Genomic DNA, 20,869 nt, shown 5'->3' on the forward strand with positions numbered 1-20,869 from the left:
GGAGTTATTATGAAGCTATCCAAACCAGGGAAAACAGTAAGATACAAGAGATGACCGACCTGGTGGGATTGCTCACTAGGAAAGAATGCTGAAATGAGGAGACCCAAGGTGGTGAAGGTACAAAGGCTTGATGGATGAAGCAACAGAATGCACACAGAAATGGCGGACATGCTGTTAAGACTGCTGATTAATTATTTTGGCCTACATGTAGATACTGCTGACAGACCTAGCCTAACATTTAATTCTGGGAAGATACAAAGTATTTGAGGTTGGTGAAATACTCTTAGTATATCAATTAATTCTAGGAACACTCAAAGGAAACGAGGATGGCAATTTTACTAATAAAGATGAATAAATGCAACCTTCACATATGCTATAAAGATACAATGAGGACAAGGAAGTAATGTGTAAAACATGGCAAAGTTCAGTATTCTAAACACCAGTATTATCTAAGCCTCCAATAAATTAAAAAACATATATACCCTTAACGAAATCCCATGACTCATTTAGAACATTCTTTTTGCAAACAAAGCAAGTCAAACCCTGAAAATATTAAATTTGCACATATCCCCATATTAAAAAAACTAAACATTTTACAAAACAAATTATTTAATTACAAAATAGAAAACAGTGTTGTGAATCCCACTGCATCCAAATGCTAGGATTAACAACTGTATGCAAAATGCCATTTCATAAATACATTTAAAGTGAGACAAAAACAATATCAACATATTATTCTGTCTTTGTGCATTATTTTCAGCTGTAAATTAATGTTTGTAATATTCTCTGTAAAGCAGAAATGCGACAATATGAGGCATTGCCAAGGCCACATTTCATCTTCTTTTGGATAATATCACTTTCCTCTTCTGCAGTCACACATCGTCTTATCCAGCATAACATGGAAATGCGTAACACACCTGCTATGTTCGAAGAGCAGTACTTGGTCTTGCAGATTACCATGTGTTGTACTCCTAATCAGCTTGCCTGAAATACACTCAAGCATCCATGACTTATGTGGCTGACCACACAAACCACTAGCTCTGCAAAGGCCTATCTGTGCAGAGTTGTAGCTGGGCCCCAGAAGTGGATCATAAGATAAGTCTCTGATTTAGAATTTTTCTGTTAATTTCTGCCAGTGCCACTGAAAATACAAATGCCTTTTCATCAGAGAGGTTGGCATACAAATCAACTTCCCTTTCTTGTTTTTCTGTGAAATAAAAGGAAAACAGATATGATCAAGTCAGATACATTAATGTATTAAATAAGATAACTTAAAAAAGCAATTTTAAAACTAACTACAAATTTGTACAAAAACACACAAGCTCAGCCCATTTCCTAATGTATCCTAATGTTTCAGAGATTTTGACTGAAAAAGTGTAAATCTTGCTACATATTTTCTAATCAAACCTGCAAAAAGACAACTAGAGTAACATTAAACTGAACTGATAGTATAGATTTTTTCATTTACTGTTTTTCACCTGATTTTCCGAAGCTTCATTTTCCTTCACAAGACAATATTTATGTTCTCTTTTTGCTCCATAACCTGACATTTCAAACTCTTTCTGACTTCCTCATCTCTCCAGCCCTTTTCAACTATTTTCTCTGGCTTACTCACTTTTACAATCACGCTTTGAAGTAACTTTCTCAAGACCATCAGGGCTACAGTTGGGAAAATATCACTGTAAACTACAAACAGACAGCAAAGTGAGACTGATTAACAGATATTATGCCATGTCTATCAGAAATATGCAAGGCATAAGGCACATATAACTAGCACCGAATACAACCCAGCAAGTATGTTATTCAAGTTTAAGCATAGTATAATATGCAAAATGTATTTTATTAAAAACCCAATTCACCGATGTTATAAAGCAGTATGGCAAAGGGTATGCAGAAATAGTTTTATATTATTTGCTCTCTCTGTGGCTGATGATATGATCACCCATTTGTGCCATGTCCCAGGTGGTGTATTACAAAAACAGCATGCAGAGCTGGTTTGCTACATTAAATATGTTGATAAAGTATATAACATGTACTTGGATTGTTACATGCAATACATAAGGTACAGTTGTTACCACACATGACTAAGTTAATAACCGGTACAGTACGGTGAGCTCTAGACATAACAGTAAAGATGGATATTTAGCATAACGGTACACACCAGTACAGAGCATTTTGCTTACATAATTCTCCTAGGCTAAACAAAAACATAAAATACAATAGGCAACGGAGCAAAATAGGTAATCACTTCACATCCACCAAACCAGTTCTTTTCACCGAAATAATCCGACATGTTGATCTGAAGAAGCTAACCTAGCGAAAAAGCGCTTATCAAGTCAAATAAAAACATTTATTTTTTAAAAAAGTTTCATTACTTTATGAAAAGTCGTGTTATTTCGGTGAAAAGAACTGGTTTGGTGGATGTGAAGTGATTACCTGTTTTGCTCCGTTGCCTATTTTATGGATTTCATTCTTATTCAATATTTCAGCAACGGAGCATTTATCTGACTGGTTGACAGACAAACTTTTTATCTTGGTTTTTCTACTTAAACAAAAACACAGCTGACACAAAGTTAGCTACAAGTATAATCTTAGTACGTAAATTACATGTGCCATACTTACATTGCCTGTGGTAGTACAGTACAGAGGAACTGCATGCACATGCAGGCATAATTCCAAATAGATCATTTGGTTAGACACAGAAGATGCACTAACTGGCTTGGAAAGTTAGAGAAAACAGTGAAAGGTGACGGTGCAAAGTACTGGGAAAAAAGTGAACTTATTAGAAAACGATTATTCTGTAGGGACTATTTAAAGAACTTGGAGAACACAGGTGCACGCACACGCACAGATCTACTTCACATGGTCGACATTTCAGAATGTCGAAGACCATCTGAGATCCCTCATAAAATCCTCCAAAGCTAGTTACGAAAATAAAAATTGCCAAAGCTTCCAAAGACAACTGCAAGGCATTCTATAACTGTCAAGAATCTAAATGGCAATGCTCACAACTGCTCTGAGTTACAACAGACTGGCATTAAATATACTGATCCCAAGGATATTGCCAATATCATGGTAGATCAATTCAGTGCCAACTTCACCCCCCTCTCACCCCCTAAACGGCTCATCTCAATACCAGAAGATTGTCAAATTCCGGTAACGGCCACACAGGTAAACAACGCACTCTCCAAAGCTAAGAATACAGCATCCATGGGACCAGATGACATCCCGAGCTGTGCACTACATGAACTACAAAATGTACTGGCACTTCACCTAAGTGTCATGTTTAATCATAGGTTCACCTCAGGCTTTTTGCCCACTGAGTGGCACACAGCTACAGTTATCTCACTTCACAAGGGGGGATCCACCTTGAATCCCGGGAACTACCGCCCCATCAGTCTGACGAGCCTGATCTGCAAGGCCATGGAACGTATTATCATGGAACTTATAAACAAAGACATTGGCAACCTTCAAACAATGGACCCCACCCAGTTTGGGTTCGTGAAGGGCCGAGCCTGTCTCCTGAACCTGACTGACTTCTTCAAATCAGTCTCCAGAGCCGTGGATGAGGGTAAAGTGGTCCACACATCCAATCTGGACCTAGCCAAGGCCTTTGACACCATCCCCCACTCTGGAATCACAGACAGACTTACTAAGCTGGGCATTAATCCCAATGTCACTCAATGGGTTGCCAACTGGCTTGCTGACAGAACCCACACCATAAAAGTAGTCGACTCCAAATCCAGCTCCAGACAAGTGGAGTACCTCAGGGTTCAGTCCTGGGACCACTCTTGTTTGGCATCTACTTCTCTGAAGTACAGGCCAACACTAAGGGACTCTGGCTAACAAAGTTCGCAGATGACTGCAAACTGGGAGCCATTATTGAATTCCCAAATGATGTGGATACTCTACAGAAGGGCCTTACAGAAACAGATGCTTGGTGCCAGAGCCATGGGCTCAAGCCCAATGCCAAGAAATGTATAGTTATTCCCTTTGGGAAAAAACATGTACCCGTGAATTACCACATAGGTGGCAGTACACTAAACACCGAAAGTGTGATGAGACTTACGGACACAGGTGGACAGTGGTCTCACCTTCGATAACCGCATCACCACAACAGTCAGGAAATCCTTCTATGTGACACACCTCATCGCTAAGGGCTTTTCATCCCGAAAAAAGGAGGTCATTGTCCCAGTGTACTTATCCCTCATTAGACCCATTATAAAATACAACACCCCATTTGGTAAGCACCTCTCAAGATATCTGTAACAACTGGAAAGGCCGCAGAAATACCTCACTAAAAGAATCACAGGCCTAAAGCAGATGCCCTATGCTGACCGACTTAAAAAATTCCAGCTATACTCTGTCGCATATCATCTACTCAGAGGTGATCTATGCTTAACATACAAGGCCATGTCAAACCCAGAGCTGCTGGACATGCTACACTTAAAGAAATCCCAATCCCTCAGAGCAGCACGCTCCAGGGATCTAAACCTTGCCATCACAATAAACAAAACATGGAGGGATAGGTTCCTGACCCAGAGACTCCCCAAACTCTGGAACCGACTGCCCATACGTGTCAAGCAGAGCGCCTCTTTGGCCCTCTTCAAAAGGAACCTTGACGACTGGATGGGAGAAAGGAAATTCATCCTGGGGATCATGTCAGTCACCCTGCTAGACAGGGGTCCAGGGAAGTAAATAGTGTGGGAAGAAATAGCCAGGGAATTGCTATGGCTAGGCTTGTATAGGCCCTAGGGCCGATAGCCTAGTACCAACCTATGAGTCTATATGGCCGGGACCATATGATTGACATCCGAAATGTCGACCGTGGAATAAAAAAAAATCACAACAAAAACTTACCTTTCCCCTGCACCCCCCCGGAACTTAAATATGCCAACTCAGAGATTGCACTACAGTGCAGAAGATGGAAATCGTTCCATTCCGCACTGCACGGAGATTCCGGTTCCGCATGGTCGACATTTCCAATGTCGATCATATGGTCTCGGCTATATTTGTCTTCGACATTCTGAAATGTTGACCATGTAAAGGGGACCCACACATATGTGCAACACACACACACACACACACACACACACACACACACACACACACACACACACACACACACATCTATATAGCTATATAACATTTAAAGTAATTACAGCTAATGTACTTTGAACTGATAAGCTGACCGAAGGTGTAAAACCTGTTGAAGTATTCCTTGCTTGGGTGTAAACTTGAGTGATGTGAAGGTGCTGGCTGAGCTTTGCGCTGAATTTTGCATGGATGTGGAGGCTCTAATTTTGGTGGGCAGGTCATCCCATACTTCAGGAGCAAGAATGGAAAAGGCAAGATGTGACGTACACAGCAATTCTGCTGGTCATTGGATGGTGAATATCTTGTTTTACTGAGAATCCAGAGCATAGGTGAAGTAAGAGGTGGTTAGAGAGCACACAATTTGCAGATGTGGAGACAGCTTGCATGCATAAAGGAGTAGCAGTGATGTTCACAGTGAAGGGAAAATAGGCAGAATCTACAAATTCATTCTGTGAGTGCCTGCAGGTGACAGATTTTTACCAGAATAGTAAGCTTGCAGTGGCAGGCTATATTTAAGCTGGGGTGCAGAATGCCTTTACCAATTGCATTTCTTCCCTCAGGGGTTAGAAATTTTGAGTTGTATCAGCAGGCAGCGATATTCCCATTCACTTTGGATTTTAGAACACTGGTGTGCACAGGCATTGTAAGGGTAATGCACAGGTATACAAATGCATTTACAGGTTCTGCACCAATGTCAAAAGTATGTGCTACTGTTGGGATGGCTACTGTGTGCAGTTTCACAGTGGTGTTGGAGAGCATATGTTTGGTCTTTTTGGTAATTAAGAGTCAGTCTTTTTCTTTTTAATAGTTTGAAGTTGCTCATGGATTGTGTCACAGGATGCAGCTTATTATTTACAGATAACTGTATCACAGGCATAGAGGAGAATGCTGCTGATTTAAAATCACATGGTGAGACTGTTAATGAAGAGGGTGAAAATGAGGGGTACTAACACTATTCTTTGGGGCACACCAGAGTCTGTGGGGTATATGATGGAAAGCATCTCTGTCCAGCCTAGACAGTAAACTATTTGTTGGACAGATAATTAATAAACTAGCAGATTAGCAGACAACCCGAAGTACAATAATGCACTTAGGAAGATAACTGTGGTTGACTGTGTCAAATGTTCGGAACAAAAAAAAAAAAAACATTGGTTAGGAGATCTTGGGAAGTTGGTACAAATACAGAAACTGTTACAGATTAACATGCTTCTACCTCCACTGAAGCCATGTGATGAGAAGAAGAAGGTACTCTGCAGTTTGGTCATATTAATACTAACACAGAAGAGCAACACAAGAATATAAACTGCAATATACAGAGTGGATTTATGATCCACAGCTGTACACTGTATGCCAGTGCCAGGCATCTTGTACAACTGCAGCTGCAACACTGCTACCATGCAATGCAAAGCCCAGTGGTCCTCACTGAGCAGGAGGTGAAATGTTCAACAGAGCACATGCAGAGCTCTTGTACTACACCTGGCTTGTTATATGCACTCAAATTCCATGGTAAGTCATGGATATATCATCCCTCTGGAAATAAAAAGTGCTTAAATCCCCACTACATATTAATGACAAGAATGTTAGAGTTGCTGAATGCACCCATTTCCATCGTACTATCCCAACTGCCAAGATCCTTCATTTTAGGATCCTACATTTTAGAATCAGTTTTTAACTGCATATTGTCGCATGCATGTATGAGAATAAATACTCTTCCCTACTATCACCCGACAATGGATGTGGACATGCATCCTCTCTGCCCCTGTCTGTGACTTCTAAAAACAGGGCCATAATGTCATCAAGGTCAGCTGTATGCTGCATATGCACCTGTGACATAATTCTTCCAAACAGCCAGTGATACAAGAAGGTGCCCAGCACCCCTCACACACTCTGGCACCCCGATACAGAGAACCCTTACAGTACTGCAGACATCAGGCACATTCCTCATACAACCAGATGCCTGAACATGTGCATACGTAATAGAGGAAGATGATGTGGGACTGCCACATGTTGGGAGTCACTGCAATAGTCATGCTAAGTGCACGGATTCAACTGTAGCCAGCACCTACATATCCATGCACTGCACTGCAGACATAATGTATATCAGTGAACTGCCACTCTTCTGGGTAGTGCCTGTACGATGTCAGTCATCAGACTACTGTAAAAATGTCAGCTTGCAGCTGAACAAGGATATGCTTTTTCAGTTATGGGCATATTACTATGTACCAAGCTTCTGGACTGGCAGACATGCTGTAAGCATGGCTGACACTCTCTAGTAGCGACAAGAACAAAGAGTACTGGTTTAGGACCTGTCACAGTAGAACTTACAAGGTATAACTCTCAAATCTGCACTACTGCTTGAGAGTCATCCTCCAAACAGCATGCATGGACACACTGATGAAATTAACATGCTGCCTTTAGTACATGTACATTTTAAACTGGCAAATATGGAACTGTGCAGGACAGCACCAAAATGAAATGTTTAAAAAATGTACACTAGCAGCAGATACAGTGACTCCAGGGATACAAGAAGCTAACACTTGTCACCAGTGTAATGTAGACAGTCACCATCTGAAGTCACTTGATGTGTTTCTGGGATGTAGACCTTCTTTTCTTGCTATTTACCTGACATATAAATATTGTGCATTTTTGTTCGGCAAAAGCATTCATGTCATAGTTTCATAGGTAGGAACTAGACTATTGGCCCTAGGGCCTATATAAGCCTAGCCAAATGGTACCCTGGCTTTTGCCACCCAAGAAAATGATTTTCCTGTGCCCCTGTCAAGCAGAGCCACAGAAGTGATCCCCGGGGTGAATTTCCTATCTCCCATCCAATCATCAAGATTTTTCTTGAAGAGTGCTAATGAGGAGCTTTGTTTGATATAGATAGGTAGTTTGTTCCAGAGTATGGGAAGTCTCTGGGACAGGAATCTATCCCTCCAGCATGTTCTGTTTATTGTGGTGACAAGGTTTAGGTCCCTAGAGCATGTAGCTCGGAGGGATTGGGATTTCTTTATGTGGAGCATGTCCAACAGCTCTGGATTTGCCATAGCTTTGAATGTTAGGCAGAGATCGCCTCTGAGCAGGCGATATGCGACAGAGTAAAGCTGGAGTTTTTTGAGACATCTGCATAGGGCACTATTTGAGGCCGGTAATCCTCTTTGTGAGATATTTCTGTGGCCTTTCCAGTTGTTGTAGATGTCTTGTGAGGTACATACCAAAAGGGGCGTTGTACTCTATAATCGGTTTAATGAGTGATGAGTAGAGGGGAACAATGACCTCTTTTTCCCTGGATGAGAAACCTTTTGTGATGAGGTGTGCCACGTAGAAGGATTTCTTGACTACTGGTGGGATGTGATTATCAAAGGAGAGACTACTGTCCACTTGTGTCCCAAGGTCTCTTATCACACTTTTGGTGTTAAGTAAACTACCGCCTATGTGGTAGTTCATGGGTACAGAGTTTTTACCAAAAGGGATAACAATGCATTTTTTGGCACTGAGCTTGAGGCCATGGCTTTGACACCAGTCATCTGTCTCAGTGAGGCCCCTTTTGTAGGATGTCCACATCGTTAGGAGTTTTGATTATGGCTCCTAGTTTGCAGTCATCTGCGAACTTTGTTAGCCAAAGACCTTCTTGTTAGCTTATACTTCAGAGAAGTAGATACCAAACAGGAGAGGACCTAGGACTGAATCCTGTGGTACTTCACTTGTCAATGGTCTGAAGTTGGATTTAGAGTCTGCTACTTTCACAGCATGGGTTCTGCCAGTGAGCCAGCTGGCAACCCATCTTGTGACATAGGGATTTGTACCTAGTTTAGCAAGTTTGTCTATAATTCCAGAGTGGGGGATGGTGTCGGAAGCCTTGGCGAGATCTAGATAGGCTGTGTGAACCACCTTACCCTCATCTACAGCTTTGGTGACCGCTTCAAAGAAGTCTATCAGGTTTAGGAGACATGATCTGGCTTTTACAAACCCAAACTGGGTAAGGTCCAGAGTTTGGAGATTGCCAATGTCATTGTTTATAAGTTCCATGATGATACGCTCCATAGCCTTGCACACTAGGCTCGTCAGGCTAATGGGGCAGTAGTTTCCGGGGTCCGTGGTGGCTCCCCCTTTATGGAGTGGGATAACCGTTGCTGTGCGCCATTCATGCATTAATTATTTCTATAGTCCATCTCTTGTTTTCTCTGTTGGCAAACTGTGGTATTCAGTATGTAGGGGATTACTGCCTGGTTAAAGTTCAAGACATTAGTGAACACATGCCAGAATATTGATTTACTACTGTGTGAATTCAGTGTTTCCTATAAGATCCAGATTGTGCCATCTCAGAAAATTCTTCTTAATCCAAGGCCTAGTGATCTTGAAGTTAGCATACATTGCTAGCAGGTGTGTGTGAGGTTGATTCACCCTGAAAGAAATATGTCAGCTGTGTTCATTTTGAATTTCGGTGTTTTGTGAATATACCTGTAAAACATCAATCACATCTTTATTTCTGTCACAAAACCATATGCACAGTTTGCATTGACACAACTACTTCTTCATCACTGAGACTGTCATGTCATCTGTGACAAGTTTCACCATCCATCACTATAACCAGGCAAGAAACTTTGCAATTACATGCACATCAAGAAAACAAAAAGCACCTTTCCTTACTCCACGCAGAAACACACATATGGCTATTATATATACCACCAATTTGGAACACAGAACTCCAAGAACTGCCTCTACAGTACAGCAATGAGTTAAAATTTTAACTGATCTTTAGGCATACCTCTCAACCTTTAAGTGTATGAAATCTGGAAAAAAGCCAAAAATAATTTGGGGGGGGGGGGTGTTCATAGACCCAAAATCAGAGACTGATTTTAAATATTACTTATACAGATTTAGCAAGTTGTTAAAATAACAGGTTTTCCATTAGCATGCATTTTATGAAAAATATGGAGTCTAAAACTGAATAAAGAAGTTATGTCTTACCACAATGTTCCATCTGTGTTGTCGATCTTCACTAATCCTTAACTGTGGGCTTGGTTACGAGCCTCAGAACTGACTCAGCTGTTTACTTCAGCTCGCGTCTTCCAAACTCTTGAGCTAGCCTCTATCCATAATGCTCCTCTCTAAATTACCTCAGACTGAATTTGTCTAACACAGTGACAGAAAAATTGAAAAACCACAACAAGAGACCAGATCTGTGTCCCTATTATGAAGTCAGTTTTTGGAAGTATTCTGTCCACTAAGAGTCTTAGGCTGGGGAAGGAGGGAGGAATGTTAAAGATTAGTGAAACTCGGCAACACAGAAGGAACATTATGGTAAGACATAACTTCTTTATCAGATGTTGTCAATCTTCACATAATCTTTGCTGCGGACTGAGTCCCTAGCTACCTGTACCTTGGGAGGTCTCATGGCAGAATATTCCTGAGCACCACTGAAATGAATGATGCATGCCCCCCTAGAGACCTAGTCCAGTTTGCAATGAGTAATAAAGGTATGAGGAGATGCCAGTGTAGCTGCCGCAAAAATGTCATCTAAAGAAGCTCTAGCATGAAAAACTGTGGAAGCTGCTACAGCTCTAGTTGAATGAGCTTTCACAGGATGTGGTGGTTGGAGACCCTTTGAATGATAAATAAAAATTATACAATCCCTTAGGATTTAGAAACTTGGTTACCTAAAGAAAGTGAGGAAAAGGCAACAGACAGTCAGATTTTCTGATATCCTTTGTTCTGTGAAGGTAAAAACGTTACTTGCCTGTGAACGTCTATCAAGTGTGGGCAGTATTCTCCCTTATTGGAGAAATTAGAGAAAAAGACTGGTAGGTGAAAGGTTTGACTGATATTAGATTCTGAAATAATCTTTGGCAAAAAGGAAGGATTAGTCCTGAAGGAAACCCTGTTCTTGTGAAATATTAAATAGGGGGCTTGCAGGACAAAGCTTGAATTTCTGATACGCTTCTTGCCAAAGTAATAGCTAATAAAAACAAAGTTTTCCATGTCAGAAATTTTAAGTCAAGTACAAAGTTTGTGACATAAGTGAAGAACCATCCAAACCAATATGAAAGTTAGATATCGCAGCCAGATGTACTTGAATGGTAGAGGCTGAAGAACCAGATTGATAAGGTACGGCCAGAAAACCCAAAACTTTATCCACAGGAGCTGCATAAGGGTCAATATCACTGTTAAGATCCCATCTAGCAAATTTTTCCCATTTACTGTGGTACAGCTTTCTAGCTGAAGGTTTGTGATGGGCCAAAATGATTTGTCGGACCGGTAAGGCAAGGGAAGAATGCCTGGCGATCATGAGAATTGGAGAAACCACACACTGATCTTGAGATATTGGAGATTCAGATGAACCATTCCATCTGAATGAGATAATAGATCTGGAGCTGGGTGCAGAATCCAAGGTTTCCAAAGTATGTGAGTCCAAATGAAGGGAAACCAAACTTGTCTAGGCCAGAACAGAGCAATGAGGACTATTATGTTCTTTGACATCTTGGCTTTCTTTAGAAACTGAGATATGAGAGGAGTTGGGGGAAATGTGTACAGGAGACTGGGGGGGGGGGGGTGAATCATGGAGAAGAGCACCTCTGAGTGACTCCCCCAGAGGGGGGATCAGGGCAAAGTAACTGCTGCACTTGTTCAGAGGGGACGCAAACAGATCACAGCAAGGTTGGCCTCAGTGGCGGAAAATCTTTTCAGTCACCACAGACCACTTGTGCGGCATCAGAATAGTTCTGCTCATCTTGTCCTCTATCACGCTGGAGCTTCCCGGAATATGCATTGCCGTGAGAAAGTGGTTGGAAGAAATCGCCCATTGCCAAACTCTGAGGGCTTCTCAACAAAGTGGATAAGATTTGATTCCTCCTTGTTTGTTGATGTACCAGACTACTGACATGTTGTCCGTCTTAAATGCCACTGTTCCCAGGGGAAGGACATCTTGAAATACTTGCAACACTAACAGCACTGCCCACATCTCTAGAACACTGATGTGCAAATTGGCCTCCAGTTGTGACCAAGTGCCTTGGACTGTCCTTCCCAGTTAATGCCCGCCACCCTATCTGGGAAGCATCCAATGGTCACTATGGCTTGGGGTTGTGGAAGAAGGAAAGGACGGCCCGAAAGGATCTCTTTGGAATGGAGTCACTAAGACAGATCTTGTTTGCAGCGATTGGAGATCAAGATGTGTTGCAACATCAGCTGATTCAATGATGACCATTGGGAGGCCAGAAGCCATTGGAGAATCCGGATGTGATATCTGGCCAAGGGAACTAGAGTAACAGAGGCTGCCATTGAGCCTAGCACCTGTAAGATGATTCTGGCTGGAACACTTCTGTTCTGAATAATATAGTTTACTTGTGATCTGATCTTTTGGAGCCTTTCTACTGGGAGTGAAGCAATTCCCATAACTGTGTTTAGCAGAGCTCTGATAAATTCCAGCTGTTGTGTAGGTTGCAGATTTGACTTTTCGTAATTTATTGCAATGCCTAATGAAATGCAAAGATGTAGGGTATAATCTCTTGCCCTTACGAGTTGACACCTGGTGGTAGCAGTAAGGAGCCAGTCATCGAGATAAGGAAAAACTCAAAATCGCAGCTGTCTGAGATGAGCCACTGCCATTGCCATGCATTTGGTAAACACCCTGGGGGCTGTGGTGAGACCAAAGGGCAATGACTGGCTCCCAGTTGGAAGTGCAGGAATCTTCTGGAGCACTTGCCCATTTTTATATGGTAACATGTATCCTGATGATCTAGAGAGTACATCCACTTGTCTTTTTCTAAGAAAGGAAGTATTGACTGTACAGAGACCATCCAGAACTTGGTTTGCTGAACTGGCTTGTTGAACTGGTTGAGATCCAAAATGGGTCTCCAGTCCCCTGTTTTTTTGGGCACTAAAAGAATATTGAGTAAAATCCGGATCCCCTCTGGTGTGGTGGAACTTCCTGGATGACTCTTTTTTTTGTGTTTTTGAATTAGTCAAAAAGGCAATAATGTAGCCTCTGGAAATGATCCCTTACACCCTTTTGTCTGATGTCATTTGTAGCCAGGCAAATTGGTGCAGGCATAATTGTCCCCCAACTGCCTCCACAGAAAGGCAATCAGGCCTCCTTCAGGAGTGCTGGTAGGAATTACCAGAGAAGGAATCTATGGATCCCTGGTTCTGTGGGCCACCTCTGCCTCTAGAATGGTGTCTTCCATTGTTACATCCCCTTCTGCCCTGGGAAAAGTCCTTGCCACGTGAGTCCTGGAAAGGCCCTTGCGACTTTTTGAACCAAAGCCTCCCACTTCTCTAGTTTCTAGAGTACGGCCATTGAGGAGTGGAGAAGTGTATGCCTATGGCAGAAAGTCTTCCCACCATCTCACTCACATCTGGCCAGTGTATCTTTTACTTTGGGTCTAAATATGGATGATCCGTCAAATGGATCGTCAAAGTTGAACGAAGATTTAAATGGCTCTGCAAAGTCACACAAGCGCATCTAGGTGTGTCTCCTGATGACTAAAAACAAAAAGTGGAACAACGGAAAGGCAAGCCAGCACTATGAGAGTCCACAAAACACTAATGGTACTGAGTTCACATGTTTTCGTCTAAGAAAGACTTCATCAGAAAAAACATCCATTAACAAAAATGTTTTACTTAAATACACTCAATTATTCATAACACCAATCATCAACCTCCCCTAATTAATCAATAAATGACGTGAAAAACCACCATAGTGTGTTCATCCTCCGAAAAATACAAAACACAATTAGTTGAAAAACAACATTTTGAAACTTATACAACTGAACTTTTAAAGTTTCATAACAAATCTACCCACGTCTATCTAAATAATCATTTTTAAAAATGTATATTGTTAAATATAAAATTCATTGAAATAATTCATTAAAATAAACACATATGGATATCCAAGGTATACATATGTATACATAACACCACTTACTGGCCAAAAAGTATTGAGAATGTAAACCCTTACAATTCATGTTGTAAAATACTAAATAAAATGTGTACAATGCGTTAAATCATTCTAAGATTAAAAACGTCTTACTGATTAAATTCATCTCAAAGTTTAGCAGCCCTTAGTTTTAAAAGTGGAGCAATATTAATATGCTCATTGAGTCCTGGGTATCTTGCTACATCCAGGGTAACCTGCCAGTAAAGTTCTCTGTATTCTAGCAGGTTTTCCCAATCTCCACCTCTTATGTCCACCAGTACTTGTTCAAGAATGTAAAAGGTGAAAGTGGCCTGTTGACAATCTACAGTGTGTTTGAATAAGGCATTCTTAACATTTTTTGACTTAATTTCATATATATGTTCATAGATAGGCCTACGAATTTTTCGCTCTGTCTTACCTATATAAATTGCATTACAGATGGAGCACCTAGCCATATATACTACTCTCTCACTGTTACAGTTAAAATAAAATTGGCCACTAATCTCCCTATCTATAATAGGAAGGTAAACACATTCAGTGTACGCAATGTATTGACATTGGGAGCAAGCCCCATAGCGATATGTTCCCTTGGGTTTACCACCCCCTTTCCTAGGTCTTCTATGATCCTCTAATACATTTTCTAAGTTCTTCCCCTTCTTATAAGTAACTTTTTGTTCCATTAATTTCTAACAATATGATTACAATACAAAATGTCAGTAATGAATTTAGTAATGAACATCCCATAATTGTCATCTTTGTTCAAATTTTCTTTTTCAGTCAGTTCATATTTGTCATTAAATATCAACCCAAGCACTGGGCAAAATTTTTTTCCCCTATTGGGACTGACATCCTGTCTGATGTTAACCAAAAAGTCATGAGGATATCCTCTTTCTCTACAATGAGCATCTAAAAAAATCACAATCACATTCTAGTTCATAGTCAATGTCTCTGGAAGTCATCCTACTGGAACGGATGTATTGCCCCCTTACCAAACTCTTTTTCTGAAATAGAGGGTGTGAGATGTTAAAATGTACAAAAGAATTGGAATAGGTGTTTTTTTCTAAAAATTCTATATTTGATATTCCCATTTTCTGTTATATCAATCTGTACATCTAGAAACTGTAAGATATTCTTGGAAATATTGTAAGTAAAATGCAAAAAATCGATGGTGGTCTCTATGTAAGCTAAAAAATCTTGTAACTTTTCATCTGGCCCCACCCAAAACAAATAAATATCATCCAGGAATCTTACATATTTTATCCAATACTCTTTGAATTCGGAATCAAGGATGAATTTCTGCTCCCACCAAGCCAATACAATATTAGCCTAGGTGGGGGCACAATTGGCCCCCATCGCTATGTCCTTAAGCTAATGAAAAAATTCTCCCCCAAAGTATATAAAATTGTTATGTAACACCAGCTCCATTAGATAAAGAATCAGGTGCAAATTATAGGTGGAAACCTTACATCTCTCAATCAGAAATTCCTCTAACCACTGGAGTCCAATACTGTAGGGGATAACAGTAAAAAGATCCTTAATGTCAATGGTTACAAAGATCACTAGTGAATAGTTTTCATTGGGATTAATGCCCTTTAAAATTTCCCAGGAATATTTGAGAATCTGGGTGTTAGTACCCCATAATGTTTTGAGTTTGACTTCAAGGAATTTAGCCAGAGGTGCCGTTTTAGATCCAGCAGCTGCTACTGTTGGTCTCAGGGGCTGGTTATCAGGATCTTTATGTACTTTGGGTATACCAAACACCACAGGCACCCTAGGTCTATTATTGGTTAAATAGAGTAAATCATTGAGATCAGCCTCTCTAACAATAAATCATTTACTGCCAAATCAATTTTTTTGTAGGCTATATTGATCTAATTTTTCGATACTTGCCTATAGGTGTCGGAATCTCCCAGTAAATTTAACATTTTCCTTCATAAACTAAGGTATTCACGATAACCGCACCCCCCCCCCCCCGGTCCGGTTTCATAACACAGACATTAGGATCCATCCTCAAATTGTTCAACACCTCCCATTCATTCTTATCCATATTATAGTTTCTGTATTGTGGTTTATCCAATTGCCATTGTCTAATAGTCTTATTGACCAACATTTCAAATTTTTTTAACTTGGGGTGTATAGGAGGGTTAAAAATACTTTTCCATCTCAAAATCTCCCTTTTATGGGGTTGCTTAACACCCTCGAATAACAACGCAAAATTCATTTTTTGCAAAAATAATTTAAAATCTAACAAAAATTTGCTTATATCCCCCCTAGACTTGGGGATAAACAAACCACTTGGCCAGTAACTTAAAGTGGTCAACAGTTAATGTTACATCACTATAATTAAAAATGTTAACATTGTTGTATGTGTATGTAGCCCCTTCTTGGTGAATAACTGCACTCAGAGAGTCTAATACTTCCCTCTCTTTCTCTGGTATCCTTCCCGCCTTGTCCCCCAAACAGATTGTGGGGGGTAATATAAATCTTTCTGGTTCAAATTCCTTTCAGAGCGATGAGGCGGGGGTATCTCTAAAGGGTCCTCTCCAAAGTTGTCCATTTGATCATAACCATTACCCATCTCGGCATAATGTTCTACTTCCATCCCCTCCCTCTGGTGGTCTTCAAACTGTGGTGTTTGCCTAACAATCCCTTTGGGGTCCAGGTAACATGTTTTGTCCCTGTATTCTTTTATATCCCTTTCCAGTTTGTTTATCTTTCTCTTCACATTTATATTACATTTATCATCAATGTTCTCTGAAACTGACAGAACTCAAGGCAATTTTTGGCACCAGAGAAGATACTAACCATAGCTGAGGCAGTTGGAGCCAGGCAGGTCGGTGACAGGGGCTCCAAAGACTTGGCTGGAGCTGGAGGAGGAATGTGTGACTGTGTCGAAGAAGGACTGGTTCCGGAGCAGAGTTGGCTAGGAAACAAAGATGGAGGTAATCCCCTCACCGTCAGGTGCTGGTTGACCAGCCTCATGATGTACAATTCTTTGAGACTCTTAGTGGACCGAATGGGCGACTTCATAGGAGACATAGGTGGTCTCATTTCCATGAAACGTCACACCATGGGTGATCTGTCTGAAAATGGACCGACTGAAGGGGAATATGTAGTTCTTGGTAAGGCAATAAAAGTAGTCTGCTTTGGTACCAATAAAATCACTGGTACCAAAGCTGCAGGTGTCTGTTCCGTAGCAATGCTTGGTGTCAAAGATGAGCTGGCTTCAATTCTCGTACCAGAAATGGCCTCCTCAAAGTCTCCCTTTAACAGACCTTTCAATACTAATTTGTTTCTCTGCTCAGTTAAGGTCCTGTGGGAGAAACCATGACAAATGGTGCAATCCTCCTGAAGCTGGACAGCACCTAAACAGTATATACAGAAGACCTGCCCATCTGAATTGGGTACCTTTCTCTCACATTTTTGGCACCTCTTGAAACCAGAGGTGCCCTTGGAAGATTTATCAGCCATGCTAGATTAACAAGGCCTAGCACTGACAGCACTCACAGACGCACACACAAAGAGGGAAAAGGGATAAAAAGACTTTTCTTATTTTACATAAATAGAAGTGTCGGCAGAAAGGTACCAACAATGGCAACGAGAATTACCTTAAAGGTAAAGAAAGGGAGAGGATAGTACTAACAATGGTATGCAAAGGAACTACCCAATGGTACAGGGAAGGGAAAGAAAAGGATCATTCACATGCAGAAAGGAAAGGAGAGGGGTAGGTAGAAAAAAGAAAGTACGTAAATAGAGAAAAAGTAGACTATATGACAGAAAATAGAGGAAAAACTTACTGTAACTGCCAAAGCTTGAAAAAGGTTGGACATGCCTGACACATGAAGCGGCAAACGAGTTCTGGGGTAATTTAGAGAGGAGCATTATGGGTAGGAGCCTAGCTCGAGAGTTTGGAAGGTGCAAGCTGAAGTAAATGGCCGAGACGGAGCACACAGTCAAGGATTACGTGAAGACTGACATCAGATTGTATCTTATTTCTTTACTTCAATCCTAAATGATTTATCAGAAAACCATAAATTTTATGGGGAACAGACCAAAAATATGAGACAAAATTTTGGACAGCTAAGAGGTATGTAGGTAGTTTGGTGAAGTAAATCAGCGCTGGCATATGAATTGTATATGCCATTGTTTTTCAGCAAAACCAATACAATCAAAGCCAGTAAGCAGAGTGACCACTAAACACTTTTTTTCATATACTGAGGCAAGATCCTGTCAGCCTATGGATCTAAAATACAATTGCTTTTTCAGCAAGTCCAAGGCAATCAAAACCGTTCAGTAAAATGGGTGACCTCCGCCACGTTTTTGTATGTACATGGACACAACAGCCCCAACCCATCTCTGTGCAGGTTTGAACTGTGCATCCCTTAAACTAATATGACTAATTCCAAAATCACACAACCTTACGGCAAGTTAAAAACAGTGTTGGTGGTTCACCACCCAGCTGAACAGGTTCAATTGTTTAAGTTTTGCTGAAAGGGAGTAGTGGATATAAGTGAAAAGGTAATGCTATCACTACACATGTAGATATGTAAATGTTGCATGTTATTCACATGTACCAGTCTTCACTAATTCAAATCAGTATATCACAATGATTTTTTACTCATGCTGTGAAAAGGTAATTTAAACGGTAAGTAGCAATGTTAAAACTGTGCAGCCTAAGCCAACCAAAACTGCACTGTGTGGGAATCTGAGGTACAGGTCCTGTAGTATGAGATACACAGCTGCAATATTAAAACTCCAAGAACAGAAAACAAAATATGTTAACATAGCAGATTCCATAAACAAAAGTAGAAAAATGAACCTAGACTACAATAATTACTACTGCAGAGCATACAGTCCTAAACTATTACAGCTTGTGCAGTTTCTGCATTCTTGTTCTCCATTAGTTATCACTGTTGCCCTAAATGGTAACAAGGCAAACAGCTATATTTAGTCTCCTAAAGAGAAGTATACAACACACGTTTTCCAGACACTGATACTAACAACCCTTCTGTTTGTTTTAAGTATCACTTTAACCATTTAAAGATGTTGTCTGCATTGTCTGATAACTTTTTCTGCATTTTATTTTCTGTTTTTGAATGAATCTAGGCTGATGCCATCTTGGATTAAATAGTGATTCACCTAAGGGAGAGTTTGACTAACTGCATCAGGTCCTGAGTAGCATAAAGCACTTGTTTTTCATTGATTCTTTCTTTTTTAATACTTGATGTGCACTACTGCCTTGAGCATAGCGCTGGGGTCATCATATGTACACAGTGGGTAGTGAGCATGAATACATTCTCTACGCTTGTACTACTGAAAGGTTACATTCTTTTAACTCTGGTGAGTGAGTTATCCAGTTTTGCTCTGTTTAAACAACTTTTTCTGGGTTGTACCAAGCTGTGTGGTGCTGTTCCCCTCTTTAATTCCTCTATAACCTTCAACACATGGCAGCACTGGTCATCATGGGGAGACACAGGACTAATCCTCCTTCTATAGCCAGACTTACAGCATGTTATCCTAAGACAGTGTAAGACACACTCCTACTTAACCCAAAGGACTATCTGTAAGGTATGTAATTGCTAAACTAAAATGGAGGTGTTCTTCTCTCAATCAGTAGGATGCACTGAGCTTAACACTGTGTTATCCCCACCTACATATGTAACACTGACATATTTTACACACAAAGCTGTCTTATGCAGGTGCAGTTAAACAGTCTCTACTCAATTCTCCTAGAACTCTTAAATCTAGAAATCAGCTCAAACCCTCAACCTTGCCTCCTTTATGCTACCGAGCACCAACAGGTTTAAACCAACATGCTGCACATTCTAACACTACAGTAAATGTAGTCACAAAAAGGGGTCACACAACCAGCATGCAGAAGCCTTTAAGGTAGCAGGATGAGGCTTGTACATCTGACAATGTCCTGGTCATAGGTAACCCCACAGTTAGATGCACATTTGCACCAATAACCAGGCTGAGCAAGAACTGAGTGAATGCTAGCTGCCTCTAAGGTACCAAGATCCACAATGTGTCTAGGATCCTCAAGTCCATTCAACCTAAGTACACATATGACAAGGTCATTGAACAAGCAGTGAATAAAGTGAGACATACCTCATTGGATCATATGAAGAGGGACATGCTGGAATTCAGAATATGCATCTGAAACTAGTGCTGTATCCTACCATTGCCAAAAATAATACCACAATACAAATAAATAATTTACTTTAATTACTGGCCTAGCTACTGGTAGTGTTCTAGGGGATCCAATATATATCAGCCTGGGGAGAGAACACGGACATCCCTGGCAGCTTTACTAGCAATGGCCTGAATCTTTCTACTAGTGGTTTCCTAAAATTGGCCAATACATTTTCCTCCACCAGAGCATGCTTTTCGGTAAGATCAGCTCCCTCAAATTACCTATATAGCCAATCAAAATGAAAACATAATTAAGGTGGCACTGCTCAATGCTGGAAGCCTTAACAAAAAGTTCCACTCCTTACAGGCATTCCTAATCCTTGAAATATAGATATATGCATAATTACTGACACATCGTTTCAGAACAGCAAAAGCAGGGGTTTAATGCCTGCAACTCCATCAAATCCAATGCCAAATTGGAAGATGTAGATGGAGTTGGTGTATTTGTGTTCTTAAAAACATTTCAACTCCAGACTCATAATGCAAGACAATGACCTTGAACACTTCCACATCCTTCTCATGATAAACAAAACCTAGTACCACATCATTGCTGACTAATGTACCTCCTTAAAGACTCAAGCAAACTAGGAGGCATATCTAAACAAACTGACTGCCCTCACTACAGACCTCAATACTATCTTCTTGGATGACCTCAGCAACCCC

The 20,869-nt window shown here is 40.7% G+C and overlaps 1 protein-coding gene across 1 annotated transcript in view; it reads right to left on the reverse strand.

Annotated features, from left to right (window-relative positions):
- Positions 1-591: 591 nt before the first annotated feature.
- Positions 592-20,869, reverse strand: part of CCHR8.PART1H16orf87 (chromosome chr8.part1 C16orf87 homolog) — a 333,928-nt gene continuing 313,650 nt past the window's right edge. Inside the window, exon 4 of the mRNA XM_044081896.1 lies at positions 592-1,207. Coding sequence (XP_043937831.1) covers positions 1,089-1,207 — 119 coding nt within the window. The 3' untranslated portion in view covers positions 592-1,088. The remainder of the gene's footprint in view (positions 1,208-20,869) is intronic.

Source organism: Protopterus annectens, chromosome 8.part1 (assembly GCF_019279795.1).
Source record: "Protopterus annectens isolate FY-2018-M chromosome 8.part1, PAN1.0, whole genome shotgun sequence".
NCBI lineage: Eukaryota > Metazoa > Chordata > Ceratodontiformes > Protopteridae > Protopterus > Protopterus annectens.